The following is an 18419-nucleotide window of genomic DNA, read 5'->3' as shown; positions in this document are numbered from 1 at the left end:
AAACAGAGTAGCGATACACTTTCTGTAAAAGCTACACCAACGGATGGCTAAGCATCTACTTCCACTCTTCCTTCTCTTTTGACTTCAGGTGGGTCCCTAAGTGCCTGACCATGTCTTCTGCTTTCCTTTCTCAGGATCATCACCCATGTTCAGCCTCCTCCTTCCCCCAGGTACCCATCCAAGTACCTGTGTATCCATCCATCTAACCAGCCAGATGGCTGACACGGAGGGTCTAGAGACTAGTACAGCTAAGTCCCTCTCCTCAAAGGTATATCTCCTAAACTGCCTGGGCCACAGAAAGGGCTCAATAAACATTTGCTTCTGCCCCTGATCCCTATCTGGGGAAGGGACTGCTGTAACCATCAGTGTGAACCTGCAAGCTGCCACTTTTTCTCAACAAACTCTCTGCCCCTTTTTCATTGTGAAAACAACACTGCAACTGTCTCATGACCAGTCGTCCTGACTTTACAAAGGAAAATCATGTTCTAGTTTTACAAGCGGAGGCCCAACTAACCTTTCCGCCCCAGCTGACAGCTGAACTTAGTCAGAAGAGCATAATTTATTAAAAATAAAATTCATGTATTGGAAGTGATTTTGGACACTTGCATGAAGGATCGTGGGGACCAGCACTGAAAAAAGAGGAACCTGGCAGCCTCTTCTTCATGTAGAAAGAGAAAATAAAGGGGGATTGAAAACTGCAGGTGGATGGGATCTGTGAGTCACCCTTCTAGGCATTATAGAATTCCAAGCCACAACTGTGTCTCATGGTCCATGCATGCATTGAGGGAAATGCTGATGCAAAGAACAAGTCCTGGTATAAACTAAGACCAGCTGTGAACACAGGAAGTCATCCCAGTGCTCAAAACACCTCAACAGGTTCTCCTACGATGTCAAAGCCATTACTATTCCCAACAGCAAGAGTCAAGCACACGTTTATAATAAAAAGCACAGAATCTTAGAAACTTCTAGTTTCTTTATCAAGTTTGCCAAATATCTACAAATTCCATCATCTTGCCATCCTCAAAGAAAAGTTATACATTTTAACATGAAATGTAGGCTATGCCTAATTTTTAAACTGCTCAAAAATCTAGTAAAATTAATTTCCCTACATAGCACTCTACTAAAAGAGGGAACACGTAATTATTAAACAGAACAAAAACTGGTTATCATTTTCAGTATCAGAACTGAATATTTTCTTTAATAATAAAACTTATGCATAAGAACATTCAGTGAAATATAAAACAAACATTTTTTCCCCTTATTTCCAACAATCTTTTCTAATGCCCATAGGGAGAAGGAGATGGAAAACAAAGAAAAACCTGCTAATCTGTAATCTGTAACTAAAGATCCAGAAAGATGTTAGCTCTCATTTCACTCAAGGGAAGGTGAAATGCAAAAATAAACACATCAGTTTATTCATTAGTAGTCGAGTGAGGAGGTAAACACATCTCTCAAATTAAGGTATCTTAGTGTGAATAATGAAGGAAGTGCTCTAAAATGCCAAATCTGGAAAAGATACCACCTAGAAATAAGTGATAGTAACTCACAGTGATACTAAAAATAAGAATCAAGTTGCAATATCTGTACTTAGCAACATCAATGCACTATGTGGATCTTCTTTATAACGTACTTTTTGCATAAATTGTGGATCTTCTTTATAATGTACTTTTTGCATAAACTGTGGAATGTGTTTTGAGAAAAAAAGTGTCCAGGTCACCTAGGCCATTTGTTCTTAGAGCACCTTGGTTGGGGAGATCCAAGTGTGTATGAAACTAAGTATTAATAAAAGCCTACGGCTAGCTAGCACTCTTGCTGCCTGTCTTTCTACCTGCAGAAGCTTTTAGCACATTTATCAGAAGCCATACAATGCAAACCCTTTTGATATCAGGTCTCTGGGTGTAGCTTTCAAGATCATTCTTTGTTCCATTCTTCCTGTATTGTCAAACGGCACCCAATAGGTGGTCTAGAGTGAATTTCACATATGTGCTATTAATACGCCCAAAACTGTCGCTGCAAAGGTGAAAAAAAAAAAACACACATTAATTGAATATTGGCCTGTTCTTACTCATAATGACACAAATGTGTTTTCTATGTTCTCAAGCAATAGGAAATAATTTGTAAAACCATGAACTCTTTAGGTGAATATGCCTACAGGTTTTAAAATATGTATTATTCATAGTTACTAAATAATTCTCCAACAAAAACTACATACAGTTAAGTGTACGTCACAATTAAAAAAATAATGTTGCAATCCTTTTTTTTTTCTTTAATTTTCACTCTAGTTTTTGGACTGGTATACTAATGATTATTAGCGACAGTATTATATCTGTAGATACTTCATGTTTTAAAATGTCTTTCTAATACTCTTTACAATAGTTTTCTTATGAATGTTTTTTGGGAAAGTCACTATTATTCCCACTCTATAGATGTCATATGGAAATGGTGTCCCTACCTCAAATGACTGTCAGAGGTTCATCAGATAACCCACATTAATACGTACGGTATTTGACACATGACTTACTGAGTGCTCAAAACATATTAACTATTATTAATATGCAAAAGTATTGATAGTTATATTAAGGCTATGAGAGTCTATTTTAAGCAGGCAAGTCTGGTTTGGGTCTTTCTCTGGAATTGGACAATTCTTGCCCAAAATGAAGATACCACTGTTTATATATGCTGAACCATCTGCCTGGACTGCTTTTCCCTTCCTCACTCTCAATTCCTAACTGCTCTCCTGGGCTAATTCTCACTCTTCAGATCTCAGTGTAGACAGTACTTCCTCCAGTCTGTCCCTAACCTTGCCTGCATCTGTGTCACAATGCATACACTGGGGTCTCCCTCTTCATGCTCCAATGCACATCACCACCGTCTGCTTCCATGTTCGCACCCTATGAGACTCAGCTTCATGAACGCAGGGATCATGATCTATCTTTAGACACTCCATTCTCGGTGGTTAGCACAATGCTGGAACACAGTAGGTGCTCAGTAAATATCTGTGGTATGCAGACATCTGGGATGTGAAACCAGCCTGGTTGGCATTCCAAGAAAAGGTTTTCATAAAGTGTAAGTGACTAGGGCCTTAGAGATAAGGCAGAACCCAGCCATGGGGCCAGTGAAGGATGAGGCTGTGGGGTGGGGAGCAGTGAGGAGGGATGCTAGAGGAGATTAGGTTCCATTAGGTCACTTCCGGTGAGAGCAGCAGGGCCACGTCCAGACTGACTCTGGATATCTGGAGAGCCATTGTGTAGCACTGGGAACCAGTGCCTGGGCTGCCTCCCATGGTCCCAGTCCGAGAGATTTCTAACCCAGAGCATCAGCAACAAAACGCAGGTCAGGGGCCCCTATGGGCTGGAATGAAAGAGCCCAGTTTGACCCACAGACCCCAAGAGACTTACCAGACAGTTGGGGTGTGCTGTGCACACCTGGCCCAACACAGAATTGCAGTGCTGAGGAAGAAACTTGGACACTTTGGGTACAGCTGTTGGGAAACGCACTGAAGTGTTCTGATTTGTTACGGTAGCTGCGTCATAGGAAGGGACCACTTTAGAATAGTATCTGACAGCATGGAAGGAATTAAGAGACAGAGCTGTGCTGGGGATTCGGGTTTTATATACATCACCGATAGCCTTCTCTGACGCAGAGCTGGACTGACCTTTAATAAAAAAGAGTATCCGTCAGTATATGCAAATTGGTAACTCTGAACTACTGTATTTGAAATAAATCACCCTCTATTTCCCCACGGTACAAACTTAAGATACTGCTACATTCAAATGCTGATGAAAAAACAAAGTGAACTTTTTGGTAGTGACATTTAGTGTAATACAAACACTATAAATTAGTGTTCAGTTGTCATTTAAAGACAGAGATTTTAGAGACGCATCAGCTCTCTCTGCCTGGGTATGTGTGTGTGTATCTTTCATCATAATAAGTGACCATTTCTATGAAGCAAAGAAGAATGTTGAAAAGAAAAACTCCACTCAGTCACAAATAGTTTGGTCACTGATTTTTCCATCAGTGAGTGGGTTATACTGTTATATCGCTCTATTCTGTACAGAAACTAGAAGGCAGAAAAAATGTTTAATATATAGTAAACGCTAACAATGTAGTCCCTATGCTGTGAATATTTATTTTCTTCTGGACACTAACAGAAATGAAAGTAAAGGAATATAATTTTATATCAACTTTAAATACAAACGGACCTGGAATATTTGTGAAAAAAAATCATTTCAGCAAAAGTGTACATAAACTTATGGAAAAGGACAAGTAAAAACTTCTTAATGAAGTCTAAACACTAGGATCAGCACTTCTGGTTTACAGGTCAGATTTATCACAGAAAGCAGGGGATCATAGGTGGCCACTTAACTTCTCTAACCTTCAATTTACTGGCCTAAGTGGTGAAAGTGCAATTTGAAAGACTTAACTGATTCCAACTGTTCCATTCCTCTTTCAAAAACCATTTTGCAACATGCATGGCCAGCTACACATGTGCTCACATCCAGCCCAAGGAAAAGTCCAAAATATTAAAAAATCCATATAGAGGGATGTATTTTCTGAAATGTATGTATAAAATCACTTTCCCCACAAACCTGGAAACACTAAATGTGGCAGGAAAACTATTCTCTAAATCGTTGGATAAACTACTAAAACCATTAAACTGGTGATAAAGGCTGCATAATACAAAATCCAAGCATACAGGACACAATGTAGGTAAAAAAGGCAGAGACAAAACCAGAGGTCCGATACAGTCACTACTATGTCGTTGTTCAGTTGCCCCATCGTGTCCAACTCTTTGTGACCCCATGGACTGGCAGCAGGCCAGGCCTCCCTGTCCCTCTGCGTCTCGCAGAGTTTGCCCAAGTTCATGTCCATGGCATCAGTGATGCCATCCAGCCATCTCAGCCTCTGACGCCCTCTTCTCCTTCTGCCCTTGATCTTTCCCAGCATCAGGAACTTTTCCAATGAGACAGGTTTTTGCAACAGATGACCAAAATACTGGAGCTTCAGCTTCAGCATCAGTCCTTCCAATAAGTATTCAGGGTTGATTTCCCTTAAGACTGACTGGTTTGATCTCCTTGCTGTCCAGGGGACTTTCAGGAGTCTTCTCCAGTACCACAGTTCAAAGGCATCAATTTTTTGGCATGTTGCCTTCTTTATGGTCCAGCTCTCACAACCATACATGACCACTGGGAAGACCAATACTACAGAAGATTACTATAGTATTACTACCAAAAAAAAAAATATATATATATATACACACACACACACATACACATATATATAAAGACTTGAAAGAAATACATTAAAAAATGAAGTTATTATCTTAGCTGGGTTTTGTTCTTCAGTCGCTAAGTCATGTCCAACGCTTTGCAACCCCATGGACTGCAGTACACCAGGTTCCTCTGTCCTTCACTATCTCCCGGAGTTTGGTCAAACTCACGTCCATTGAGTTGGTGATGCTATCTAACCATCTTGTCCTCTGTCGCCTCCTTCTCCTCTTGCTGTCAATCTTTCCCAGTATCAGGGTCTTTTCCAATCAGTTGGCTCCTCCCATCAGGTGGCCAAAATATTGGAGCTTCAGCATTAATCCTTACAATGAATATTCTGGGTTGATTTCCTTTAGGATTGACTGGTTTGATCTCCTTGCAGTCCAAGGGACTCTCAAGAGTCTTCTCTAGCACCACAGTTTGAAGGCATCGATTCTTCGGTTCTTAGCCTTCTTTATGGTCCCACTCTCACATCTGTACATGACTACTACTAGCGGGTTTTTTGTAAAGCACTAATACTGCTTTCAAATGGAAAAATGTTATAAATAAAGTCAGAATGAGGGGTTTGGTTCAATGACCTTCAAGGTCTCCTCCAGCCTGAACCTGACGTAAGCCTATGGCCCTAGTGGATTTGTTTCTTCTTAGACCAGTCACTTTAGGTGATACAAAACCAAGAGATCCGGGGGCACAGAAAGGCCTGAATGCACTAGCATGAGGAGAGTGTTTCAGAGATTCTGCAGGGTATGAAGAGTGAAAACACAGAAGTACTGTCTGTATAAGAAGTAACATTGATAGGCATGTGCCTGTGGCCTGGCATCTCTCTGATCTAATCTGGGCTGATTTAATCATTCTTTGTGACATTCAGCCAGAGCTACTCTAAGCAGTTTAACCATGGCTCATGGCTACTTTTTCCTTCTCTCCTTCCCTCCCCACTAAGTCAGGAAAAAAAGTCTAAAAGGACTAACAAACACCCTGAGGCTAATACATGAGCAAGGAAGGCTGTGTCCTATCTTGGGCCCCTTTCTCCTTTGACTTTTGACATCAATCCCAGTAATCCCATTTGTTCATGTGGTCTCCATTATGTCCCCACAATATGCACACAACCTCAATGACAGTGTCACATCTTTGCTATCACTACTAGTATTCGCTGAAAACTCAGATGACAGCTAGCATTTTAAAGCAATGAAACTTTTTAAAATTAAGGCATGCATATGACTTTTTTAGACATATGCTATCATGTACGTAACAGACTATGGTATGGTGTAAACGTAATTTTTATATGCACTGAGAAATCAAACAACGTGTGACTCTACTGCGAAGCTCATTTTATTGCAGTGGCCTGGAAGAGAACTCACAATATATCCGTGGTCTGCCTATACACTGTTAGCACTGAATTAACATGAATACTTCCCTCGCTTTAGATCCTACTCACATAATACACACAGTCACCAGTGTGCTCGTCATCTGTGAGCAAGATGAACTTTCTGGTGATGACAGTCAATTTTCAGCCCACCCTCAGGGATAACACTATTCAAATGTCTGTGGCCAGCTGTGTCCTTCCAGCAGACAGCACCAGAGGACCCAGGGTGCAATGTTCCAGCTACGGCTCATCCCTTGGTTATGGCAGTGGCTGCACAGGAGCCCCAGCTGAGTGGAACATGCACCAAAGCAGCGGGCAGAGCTCACCTCTCACAGCTTCATCCAAGGCATCCTCGGAGGCAGGAGCAGAGCACACACTCAAGCGCTCATTAGTCAGGACTCTGATGCCTGGCGCAGGTGAGTGAGTGCTTCTCAGCACACTGTTTTCCCTTAGAAGACAAAAAACATTCCTTAGGCATTTCTCAAAGAGGAGGATATGAGCATTGTGGAGTTGAACTGCTCTTCTGTCATTCGAGTTCTAAAAGGCACAGAGATAAACTCTGTACTAAATATTAGAGCAAAGCATAGACTAGGACTCAGGATGGTTATTCAGGACATGAAGGAAAGGTTTACTTTTCCTTGTTAAGAGTTCTTCTTAGTTTACATATTCTAATCAATTTAAATAAGGAAGCATTCATTTGGCACACCACCTTTTACACTAGAAATTTCTTTAAGGACTCCTAACTGAAAAAAATGAGGCTGGATTGCCCTGGTCACAGAGGAATGCTAGAATCCATCATGCCACGAATATACTGTCAGTCACCACAGGCACTACTTGTGAAGGCTGGTTTAGAGAAACAACAAAAGAAGTTAAGAGTGAGTCAAGTCATGAAGGGATCCCAGGCCTGAGACTATTATATATTTTATCCACTATAATTCAATGATGCACGTGAGCAGTGGGAAAAGTTCACTGATTCTTTGTAGATGCCCGAGTTCTCAGTACGGGTGGGTTCAGTGCCTGTGTTATTTCTAGCATTAATATCAGAGAAAAATAACAAGGCGACTTTGGATTCACAAGATTCAGATTGTCATACCTTTGTGCCATGATCATGCCTGGGACGGATAGCTGGATGGGCATTTGTTGTTTCTTACAAAATCTCCTATTGCTCTGAAGTACTTCTGTAATCTAAGAAACAGACAGACAGAGACCTACTTTATCAATAGATAGCTATAGATGTTTTTCAAAATATACAAACAGACATACATTTCCAATTATAAAACAGAAAGAAAGGAAACTGCAGCATTAAACCATTGTCTACGAGGATAAAAGTCAAGGGCTTGAGAGTTGCATACCTGGCCCATGATGGCTGGAGGGATTTTCTCCCGGACAAACTTCACATAATCAACTGTGGCCTCGAGGACGGAAGCCGCATCATTCTTTCTCCCCTTCATATACGGCAGCAGGGTGCGCAGCTGCTCACAGCAATACTTGATTCGTTCTCTGAGCAGAGAAGTGCCACAAGTAAGGAATAATTAGTCTACTTTCTTCCTGTCACAAGGACAGTCTTCCTCCTGGGTCTGTTTATAAAGGAACCGGCCCCTCCCTTTCTGGTGTCCGATTCAGAGAAAGACCATGTCCCCACAAGCCAGCAGCCTCCACGGCCCCTGGAATCCCAGCTTCCTGGGGCACTGGCTCACATGCTGCCAAGTACAGTGTTTGTGCGGATGGCAACCCAGCTCACTCATCCCTGTGGGTGTGCAGGATGCCTGGACACAGAGGACACCGGGGAACACCCACTCTGCCTATGGAAACCCATAGGCGACGCAACCCTCAGAGGAGAGAATCACACACCACATAGGTAAATCCTTTTGTGACCCACACGAGAGACAACTAGAAGACAAAGTCCATGGGATAGTCCCATCACTCTGATCTGGACCACATTTCCAACAACACACAACTAACATCTTGAAATACATAGGCTTTAACTGTGTTCTGAAAAGAAAATCAAAAGCCTGCTTCCTTTACACAAGGCGGGCACATGAGCAAAACAAATAAACCGATATGCAAATGAGAACGACGTCCAGGCTCATACCAGAAAGAAACCAACCTAAGTATTTCATAGTTCTGAAGGGAAATACATAGGAAATGTAACACCAAATTGAGCGAAGCCTTTGGAACCTTCAGTTATCCATGTTTTCATTTAACAAACATTCTTAAGCATGTTTTGTGCTGAATACTGCCATACTGACATAAATGGGATCAAAGGGTGGCTTTGCCAATTCTAGCTGGGATCTTAGGCAAGTTACTAAACCTTTCTGAACCTCAGAATGACAAAAATAAATGGATTAAAAAATCCACTTTGACATACAGCCAGTGAATAACTCAAATATTCCAGACCAGTGGGTGGTATTTTAATTGGGCTTTAAGCTTTGGGGGTTCCGTGGAAATGTATCAGGACAATTCTGTAAAAGGGTTGGAAGTGTCAACAATTTGACACATGGATGAAGGGCTTTGAAACTTCATACACCCATCCATAGGGTACTTTCACTTATAAGGATCACAAACACAGAATAAACTTTATGTAGAATGATATCCATTATGGTAGCCTTTCAGTAAAATGACTTCCCTGTGGCTCAGACGGTAAAGCATCTGCCTCCAATGCAGGAGACCTAGGTTCAATCCCAGGGTCAGGAAGATCTCCTGGAGAAGGAAATGGCAACCCACTCCAGTATTTTTGCCTGGAAAATCCCATGGACGGAGGAGCCTGGTAGGGCTACAGTCCATGGGGTCGCAAAGAGTTGGACACGACTGAGCGACTTTCCTTTTCAGTAAAATAGGAAAACCAATCTAAAGACACAAAATAAGTGGATGCTTAAGTAAGCTAGAGGATACTAATTCAGCAGAATATTATCTGGACATGGAAAGGATATAAAGCTTACTGGGGAAAAATAGGGCATTTCTATAGGATATAAGTAGAAGATAGCATAACAAATATGATTACAGCCATTAAGGCCAAAAGAGATAATAGTGTCAATTAGTCATTATTTCTAGATAGCTGGACTATAGAACAAATTATTTCTTCCTTTTATTTTCTACATTTTCCAAGTATCTGTGAGGTATATATCACTTTTATAGTGAAAAATCATATTAAACATTTCTTCCATTAGGAAAATGTTCAAACATACAGGGAAACTGAGAGAATTAAAAATTCTTATTCCTTAAAAGCTGAAAGAATTAAGAATTTGTACAGGGAGCACTTAAATATCTATAACCTGGAATCCACAGTGAACAGTTACTGTCCATGCTTTGTCATATATGAATCATCCCACTGGTCAGACATCAATCCATTTCATTACACTAAAGTATTCCAAAGTAAATTACAGACTTCAGTACACTAAACCCCTAAACATATGATGAGCTACAGTTAAAATTATTTTATTTTCAGGTAAAAGTTACATAAAATAAAATGCATCAATCTTAAGAGTGCCATTCTATGAGTTTTGATAATGCACAAAGCTGTGTGACTCAAACCACCTCATTAACATTCTCATGACTCGGGAAAGTTCCTTCTGTCCCTTCTTAGTCTCATCCCCCGTAAAAGGCAACCACATTTCTGATATTTTTCCCTCTCACATTAATTTTTGCCTCTCTTTTAACTTCACATGTGTCTTTTTATGTAAGGTTTCTCTCACTTACATAATGTTTTTGAGATTTATCCAAGATAATCTGTTATGTCAGTAATTTGTTGCTTTTTATTAATAGCATTCCAAAGTATAAATATGCCACAATTTATTTATTCAGGTTCTTATTAATCAGCACTCCCACTATTTCCAATATTTGATCATTAGGAATAAACTTACTAGGTCTTCTATACATCTTTTTGTGAATGCACATTTTTATTTCTCTTAGTAAATGTACAGAAATTGAATCAATGGGCTATTTTATAAATTTAGAAAAAACTGGCAGAACTTTCCCCCAAATTCTACCATTTTACACTCCTACCATCAGTGTATGAGAATCCCTGTTGTTCTAAATCTATGACAACATTTAACATTGTCAGTTTTACTTTTAAAATATTGGACTTTCTGAGGTATATGTGGTAGTATCTCATGCTTTATAATGTGCATTTCCATGATGACAAATTACATTCAGCATTTTTTCCCGCTGCTTATTAGGCACTTTATCTTCCTTTGTGAAGTGTCTGTTCAAAACTTTACCTATGCAGGTCTTTTTATTATTGAACTTTAGGAGTTCTCCATATATTCTAGTGTCAGTATTTTATCAATATATTTGTTTTGCAAATCTTTTCTCCCTGTCTGTAGTCTGCCTATTTATTTTCTGAGTGGGGTCTTACGAAATCAAAAGTTGTAAATTTTGAGGAGTCCTAATTCATCTACTGTTTCTTTTGTGGTTATTGCTTTCTGTGTCATAAGGAACAATCATCTACCCTCAGCTAGTGAAAACATTAACCTTTATTTTCTTCTAGAACTGTAGCTTTCAGTTCATTACCTATGAGCCACATGAATCTATTTAAATATAAATTAATAAAAAATTAATAAAAATTTGAATTCATTTCCTAAGTTGCAATACCCATATTTCAAATAGTCAATAATATGACTTGCAGCTACCTTCCTGGACAGCAGATACAGGCCATTTCTAACACTGCAGAAAGTTCTACTGAACAGCCCTATTCTAGAAGCTTTACAGCTTTAGCTTTATATAGTAGCCCTGTCTATACTCCATGCTGAATTAATTTTCACATGATATGAGTAAACGGTCAAGTTTCATCATTTGTTTCATATGGATGTCCAGTTGTTCCAGCACCATTTACAGAAAAGACATTTGTTCCCCAAGTTGTTTGCTCTGGTGATTTGCTGAAAACCAAAAGACCAAAATATGTGGGTCTAATACTGGGCTATTGTGTTATATTATCTACCAGTCCATCTTCATTTTAGTAAAATAACTGATAAATGTAGCTGTATACTATATCTTAAAGCCAGGTAGCTTACACACTCCAATTTTGTTAGATGTTTTCAAGATTGCTTTATTCTAAGGCCTTTTATATTCAGAGCCCTTTCCATACAGTTTTGAATTAGATTTCAACTTTTTCCAAAAAGAAAACAAAAATCTACTCAAATTATCTAGATTTGAATTGTATTTCAGTTTAGTGAGGACTGATGTCTTAATAACATAAATAGTTTAATTCATAATTATATATAATGCATGATTTAGGTTGTTTATCACAGCAATATCTTGAGTGACCACTGTACAGATATTACATGTCTTTTATGCATTTTTGTTCCTAAATGTTTTTGTTAGAAGTCTGTCTGAGCACTAGGCTAAGACCTCCTTGAAGGCAACAATTTATTTCTTATCTCAATTCCCCAATCATATTCTGGCACATTACACTCACACCTACTTGCTGAATGGCTAAATGAGTAGAATGAGTGAGGAGCATATACTCAGTTGCCAGATAAACTAGTTTCACAGTGACGACTTTGTTTTTGGCCATGCTGCACCTTTGTTGCTGCCTGCAGGCTTTTCTCTAGTTGCAGCAAGTAGGGGCTACTCTCTAGTTTCTGGTGCCTGGGCTTCTCATTGCCGGGCTTCTCTTGTTATGGAGCACGGGCTCTAGGCATGTGGGCTTCAGTAGTTGTGGTGTGTGGATTTAGTCACTCTGAAGCATGTAGAATCTTCCCGGACTGGGATCGAACCCATGTACACTGCATTGGCAGGCGGATTGTTAATCACTGGACCATAAGAGAAGTCTTCACACTAACTTTTAACAATGCTATAAAAAACTATGCAATTCATGAAAGTAATTTCTTCCTACAAAAGAATAATGCTAAAAAAAAGGGGGGGGGGGCCTGTATCAAAATTTACCTTCTCAGCTTTTCCTTGTTTGAATGAAGAAGAGAAATCTTTTTTCTTTTCTCAAAATTTGACAATGGAGCCTTTAAATCAAATCCAATGTCGTTTCTTACAGATTCAGAGCTAGAAACAAGAGAAAAATTGTACCATGTATTTAAAAGGAAAATTATGAGGCAATTGTAAAATAATCACCAATACACTAGTCAAAGGACGCTTCTCTAAATCCCTAGCTTTATACAAAGCTGCAGTAATTATCAAAGTATTTTACCTTATCTAACTGGTACAGAATATTTTATTTCAGAAGAATTTATTATTGATTATCATAAATTCAATCCAAAAGTCTAAAAGATACCAATAAATAACAGACACAAACAGTACTAAAATATTCTAACCTCACTGATTATGAGTATTCCAAATTACATGACTGTATCTAACGGTGCATTGCAGGAAGACAGCACAGAGGAGCGGAAGGCCAAGATACACTATTCCAGCTTGATCAGCAACTGGTGCAGTTTCCCTCCATGTAAAACTGCGTCATTTAATGGATATTTTCTGGCTCTACTATTTTTCTAGATTTGATTTTAATTGATTAAAAAATATATATTTCCCTAAGAAACTTACAAATTAATATTATCTTTTTCATTTGAAGATAAATAAATGACTTTCAAATGACTTCATTTGAAAATTTACTTTTATTTATACTAGTAGGCTTGTGAGGAAAAACAAAGGTACAAGATGAGGAGGGCTCAAAAAGCAGTTTTAAGTAACACAAGCCTTCCAAAACCCTTCCCAACCTCAACTCCCAGAAAAAAGTTTAACACAGAAAATTTCTTTGAGGTTAAAATCTTAAGTAAGATAAATAAAGCTGTTGTTAACTCTGCACTACTGAAGTAAGTGTGTCCCTGGTTTAACCACACTTACTGGTTGCCAAGTCTCCTCCTTGTACAAAATAGTAGATGGTCAATTCTACAAATTCTGGAAGTGACTCAAAATTCTTACTGCCATCACCCAAATCCTCAGCACTCCTGTCCATTCTTTATAGTCAAATGCTCTACTTAAAAGCCTTGGAAATCAGCTTCAAGTGAAACAAAGAAATTGATGAATATAGAATTTTTACAAGCATTCAATGTTAGAACTGAAAGGGTTTTAAATGGCCCTCAGTTCAATGACCTATCCTCTGCAGGTTTGAAAGCTAGTTCTAATACCCCTGAGGGACACAGACAGAGAGACTGTCTTTAAAGGGTCATTTTCAATAAACAGGGTGATAGCTCAGGAAAAGACATTGGGGATAAGCTTAGCAGCAGATGGATAACAGCTCAGGATTCCATTGTTTTAAAAGTCTGGACATCACTGCTTTTATTTAACCCAGTCTCTAGTTGAACGTGTCCAGTGATGGGAGTGGGTAGTCTATCCCTTCTCCAGTGGATCTTTCCAACCCAGGATCTCCTACATTGCAGGCAGATTCTTTACCAACTGAGCTATCAGAGAAGCCCATGGGTAATTTACTACCTGACAATTCAACCTGCTCCCCTGCGGTTGTGGAATGCTTCCTTATACTGAGATGGATACTTTTTTAACATGTACCCTCAGTGCCAGCTCAGGATTCTGAAATACAGAACAAGCTGTATCCTTCTTCCACAAAACAGATACTTTCTTTTGCATCACCCCCAGCACTGGAGCTGCTGTTCCACAATCAATAAGTCCTCCAGAAACGTTTTTTAATGAAACGTACACAGTAAAAATTGCTATTAGGAAAAAGTGAAGAAAAAAGAAAACTAACCAAGCAAATCCATCAGTAGAAAAACATCCCAGGTGTTCACTGCAGGACTTCTGCAGAGGCAACTCAGGTTCTTCAGGCTTCACAGAAATTTCATTCTTAACTGCAAATTTTAAAAAAAGGAACCATTTTAATTATAAAATCACTGGTGGGGATGATGTTAATCACACATGCAAGCTCTAATCAAAAACAGTTGTCATGTTTCACTCAATAGATTTTACAAAGCAGTGCTTTTACAATAAAAAATAATTTATAGATTTCAGCCTGTTAAGCATGGAACAACTCAGATGAGAAAGCAAAATTACAACACTACATACAATTTACTCCACAGCAGCCTCCTTTAACCAGATTCTACTAATTAGTGATAGGTGTGTTTAAAATGCATTCAACTGAGCTTATTTATTATTTACAGGTAAATGTCAGAGGCAGAAAATGCCTGTGAGTCTTCAGTAAGCAGCTGCATTGTCAAAATAAAGCATCTGATGGTTGTTTTGTTTTTTGGTTTGGGGGTTATTCTTTTTTTGCTGCCTTGCAGCTGCTCATCCTCAGAGCAGAGATGAGATGACTGGTGAGATGTGGTTATGACCAATAGGAATGTGCTAGACAAGTGGAGATAAGCAGCTGTTCTATTTCTAATAAGAACTAAAACAAGAAGAGACTACCAAAGGACCCTGGTCCAGAAGGATTACCATTTCTCTCCCAGGAAGAACTCTGACACTTGCAGTGGCTGGAAGCTGTTAGACTGTTACAAAACAGACTCAATCATCTTCCCTCCATAATGAAGAACATTTTAAAAAAATGAGAGGTGTACTGAATCTTGTATTATCTGGAGTATGAGCTTATCCATCACGATCCCAAAAGTGTCTTCCAGGTCCATTTGAAGAAAAATATCTTAATTTAAATAGATTCCTGCTTGTAACCCAGGCTTTGAAAAACCATAAATAGTCACTGATCAACAATGATTCCTGTAGAATTTAATTTCAGAAATTGGAGTCTGCCCTTTTACAAGCCATATTAAAACTAATTTAATTATCTTAAGTGTTCAGATGCTGGCAATACACAAAATACAGTATAGATGAATTTAGAAATGTAAGGTCTCATTGAAGCACTGACACCAATTATCTGTATGCTGCTGCTGCTAAGTTGCTTCAGTCGTGTCCAACTCTGTGCGATCCCATAGAGGGCAGCCTACCAGGCTTCTCTGTCCATGGGATTCTCCCGGCAAGAACACTGGAGTGGGTTGCCATTTCCTTCTCCAATGCGTGAAAGTGAAAAGTGAAAGTGAAGTCACTCAGTCATGTCCAACTCTTAGCGACCCCATGGACTGCAGCCCACCAGGCTCCTCCGTCCATGGGATTTTCCAGGCAAGAGTATATAAAAATCTAAAAAAAAACAAAAAAACCAAAAAAAAAAAAAAAACAAAAAGGAAGTAACACACAATAAAAATCTAAAACAGAAAGCATAACCACTCTATTAACTTAAAGAAGTAAAATAATGTATATAAAAGTGTTTACCAAAGCACAAGACTCAAGGTTAACGGCTTTTACATAATCATACAATGACAAAGCATGAATAAGTCCATTTAAATGACTAAGGAATGATGATAGCAGCTACTAAACAAACGACAAACAAAAAAAAATACCCTGTGTTTAACTACAACATTGCATTTGTCCTTATGCAACACATTTTAAACCTTTGAAGACAAACTTTCTCCACAGGTAGAGAACATATGTTTCCCTTTATTTTATTCACACTGTTTTCTTCAGCTCTGTTCAGTTTAGTTCAGTGGTATCTGACTCTTTGCGAGCCCATGGACTGCAGCACACCAGGCTTCCTTGTCCATTACCAACTCCCAGACCTTGCTTAAACTCATGTCCATTGAGTCAGTAATGCCATCCAACCATTTCATCCTCTGTCATTCCCTTCTCCTCCTGCCTTCAATCTTTCTCAGCATCAGGGTCTTTTCTAGTGAGTCAGTTCTTCACATCAGGTAGCCAAAGTACTGGAGCTTCAGGTTCAGCATCAGTCCTTCCAATGAATACTCAGGACTAATTCCCCTTAGGATTGACTAGTTGGATCTCCTTGCAGTCCAAGGGACTCTCAAGAGTCTTCTCCAACACCACCATTTAAAACCATCAGTTCTTTGGTGCTGAGCCTTTTTTATGGTCTAACTCTCACATTCATACATGACTACTGGAAAAACCATAACTTTGACCAGATGGACCTTTGTTGGCAAAGTAATGTCTCTGCTTTTCAATATGTTATCTAGGGTTGGTCATAGCTTTTCTTCCAAGGAGCAAGTGTCTTAATTTCATAGCTGCAGTCACTATCTGCAGTGATTTTGGAGCCCCAAAATATAAAGTCTCTGTTTCCATTGCTTCCCCATCTATCTGCCATAAAGTGATGGCACCGGATGCCATGGTCTTCGTTTTTTCAATGTTGAGTTTTAAGCCAACTTTTTCCACTCTCCTCTCTCACTTTCATCAAGAGGCTCTTTAGTTCTTCTTTGCTTTCTGCCATAAGAGTGGTGTCACCTGCATATCTGAGATTATTGATATTTCTCCCGGCAATCTTGATTCCAGCTTGTGCTTCATCCAGCCCAACATTTCTTATGATGTACTCTACATAGAAGTTAAAGGAGCAGGGTGACAATATACAGCCTTGATGTACTCCTTTCCCAATTTGGAACCAGTCTGTTGTTCCATGTCCGGTTCTAACTGTTGCTTCTTGACCTGCATACAGATTTCTCAGAAGGCAGGTCAGGTGGTCGGGTATTCCCATCTCTTGAAGAATTTTCCACAGTTTGTTGTGATCCACACAGTCAAAGGTTTTGGCATAGTCAATGAAGCAGAAGTAGACGTTTTTCTGGAATTGTCTTGCTTTTTCTATGATCCAGCAGATGCTGGGAATTTGATCTCTGGTTCCTCTGCCTTGTCTAAAACAAGCTTGAACATCTGGAAGTTCTTGGTTCACATACTATTGAAGCCTGGCTTAGGGAATTTTGAGCATTACTTTGCTAGCGTGTGAGATGAGGGCAATTGTGTGGTAGTTTGAATATTTTTTGGCATTGCCCTTCTTTGGGACTGGAATGAAAACTGACCTTTTCCTATCCTGTGGCCACTGCCGAGTTTTCCAAATCTGCTGTCATATTGAGTGCAGCACTTTCACAGCATCATCTTTTAGGATATGATATAGCTCAGCTGGAATTTTATCACCTCCACTAGCTTTGTTCATAGTGATGATTCCTAAGGCCCACTTGACTTTGCATTCCAGGATGTCTGGCTCTAGGTGAGTGATCACACCATTGTGGTTATCTGGGTCATGAAGGTCTTTTTTGTATAGTTTTCTGTGTATTCTTGCCATTTCTTCTTAACATCTTCTGCTTCTGTTAAGTCCACACCATTTCTGTCCTTTACTGAGCCCTTCTTTGCATGAAATGTTCCCTTGTCATCTCTAATTTTCTTGAAGAGATCTCTAGTCTTTCCCATTCTATTGTTTTCTTCTATTTCTTCACATTGATCACTTAGGAAGGCTTTCTTATCTCTCCTTGCTATTCTTTGGAACTCTGCATTCAGATGGGTGTATCTTTCCTTTCCTCCTTTGCCTTTCACTTCTTTTTTCAGCTATTTGTAAGGCCTCCTCAGACAACCATTTTGCCTTTTTGCATTTCTTTTTCTTAGGGATGATCTTGATCACTGCCTCCTGTACAATGTTACCAACCTCCATCTGTAGTTCTTTAGGCACTCTGTTTATCAGATCTAATCCCTTGAATCTATTTGTCACTTCCACTGTATAATTGTAAGGGATTTGATTTGGATCATACCTGAATGGTCTAGTAGTTTTCCCTACTTTCTTCAATTTAAGTCTGAACTTTGCAATAAGAGTTTATGATCTGAGCCACAGTCAGCTCCTGGTCTTATTTTTGCTGACTGTATAGAGCTTCTTCATCTTCAGCTGCAAAGGATATAATCAATCTGATTTTGGTATTTACCATCTGTGATACCCACGTGTAGTGTTGTCTCTTGTGTGTTGTTTTCTTCAGACTATGATAAACAAGGATTATATGTCCTTATACTATAGAGAATGCAGTTAATCTTCAACATATAAAATGCATCAGTGGAAAACCAAATGTATAAAAACAGTT

At 39.2% G+C, this 18419-nt stretch overlaps 1 protein-coding gene across 1 annotated transcript in view; it reads right to left on the bottom strand.

The window, feature by feature from the left end:
* Window positions 1-1163: 1163 nt before the first annotated feature.
* The window catches only part of SOHLH2 (spermatogenesis and oogenesis specific basic helix-loop-helix 2), a 40779-nt gene continuing 23523 nt past the window's right edge, over window positions 1164-18419 (bottom strand). Inside the window, exons 5-11 of the mRNA XM_061434780.1 lie at window positions 14279-14378; window positions 12511-12621; window positions 7980-8127; window positions 7721-7812; window positions 6954-7075; window positions 3399-3655; window positions 1164-2010 (exon numbers count right to left, since the gene is read on the bottom strand). Coding sequence (XP_061290764.1) covers window positions 1990-2010; window positions 3399-3655; window positions 6954-7075; window positions 7721-7812; window positions 7980-8127; window positions 12511-12621; window positions 14279-14378 — 851 coding nt within the window. The 3' untranslated portion in view covers window positions 1164-1989. The remainder of the gene's footprint in view (window positions 2011-3398; window positions 3656-6953; window positions 7076-7720; window positions 7813-7979; window positions 8128-12510; window positions 12622-14278; window positions 14379-18419) is intronic.

This window comes from Bos javanicus, chromosome 12 (assembly GCF_032452875.1).
Source record: "Bos javanicus breed banteng chromosome 12, ARS-OSU_banteng_1.0, whole genome shotgun sequence".
NCBI lineage: Eukaryota > Metazoa > Chordata > Mammalia > Artiodactyla > Bovidae > Bos > Bos javanicus.
Note: the sequence above shows the minus strand (reverse complement) of the source record. Positions and strands in the feature narration are given on the sequence as shown.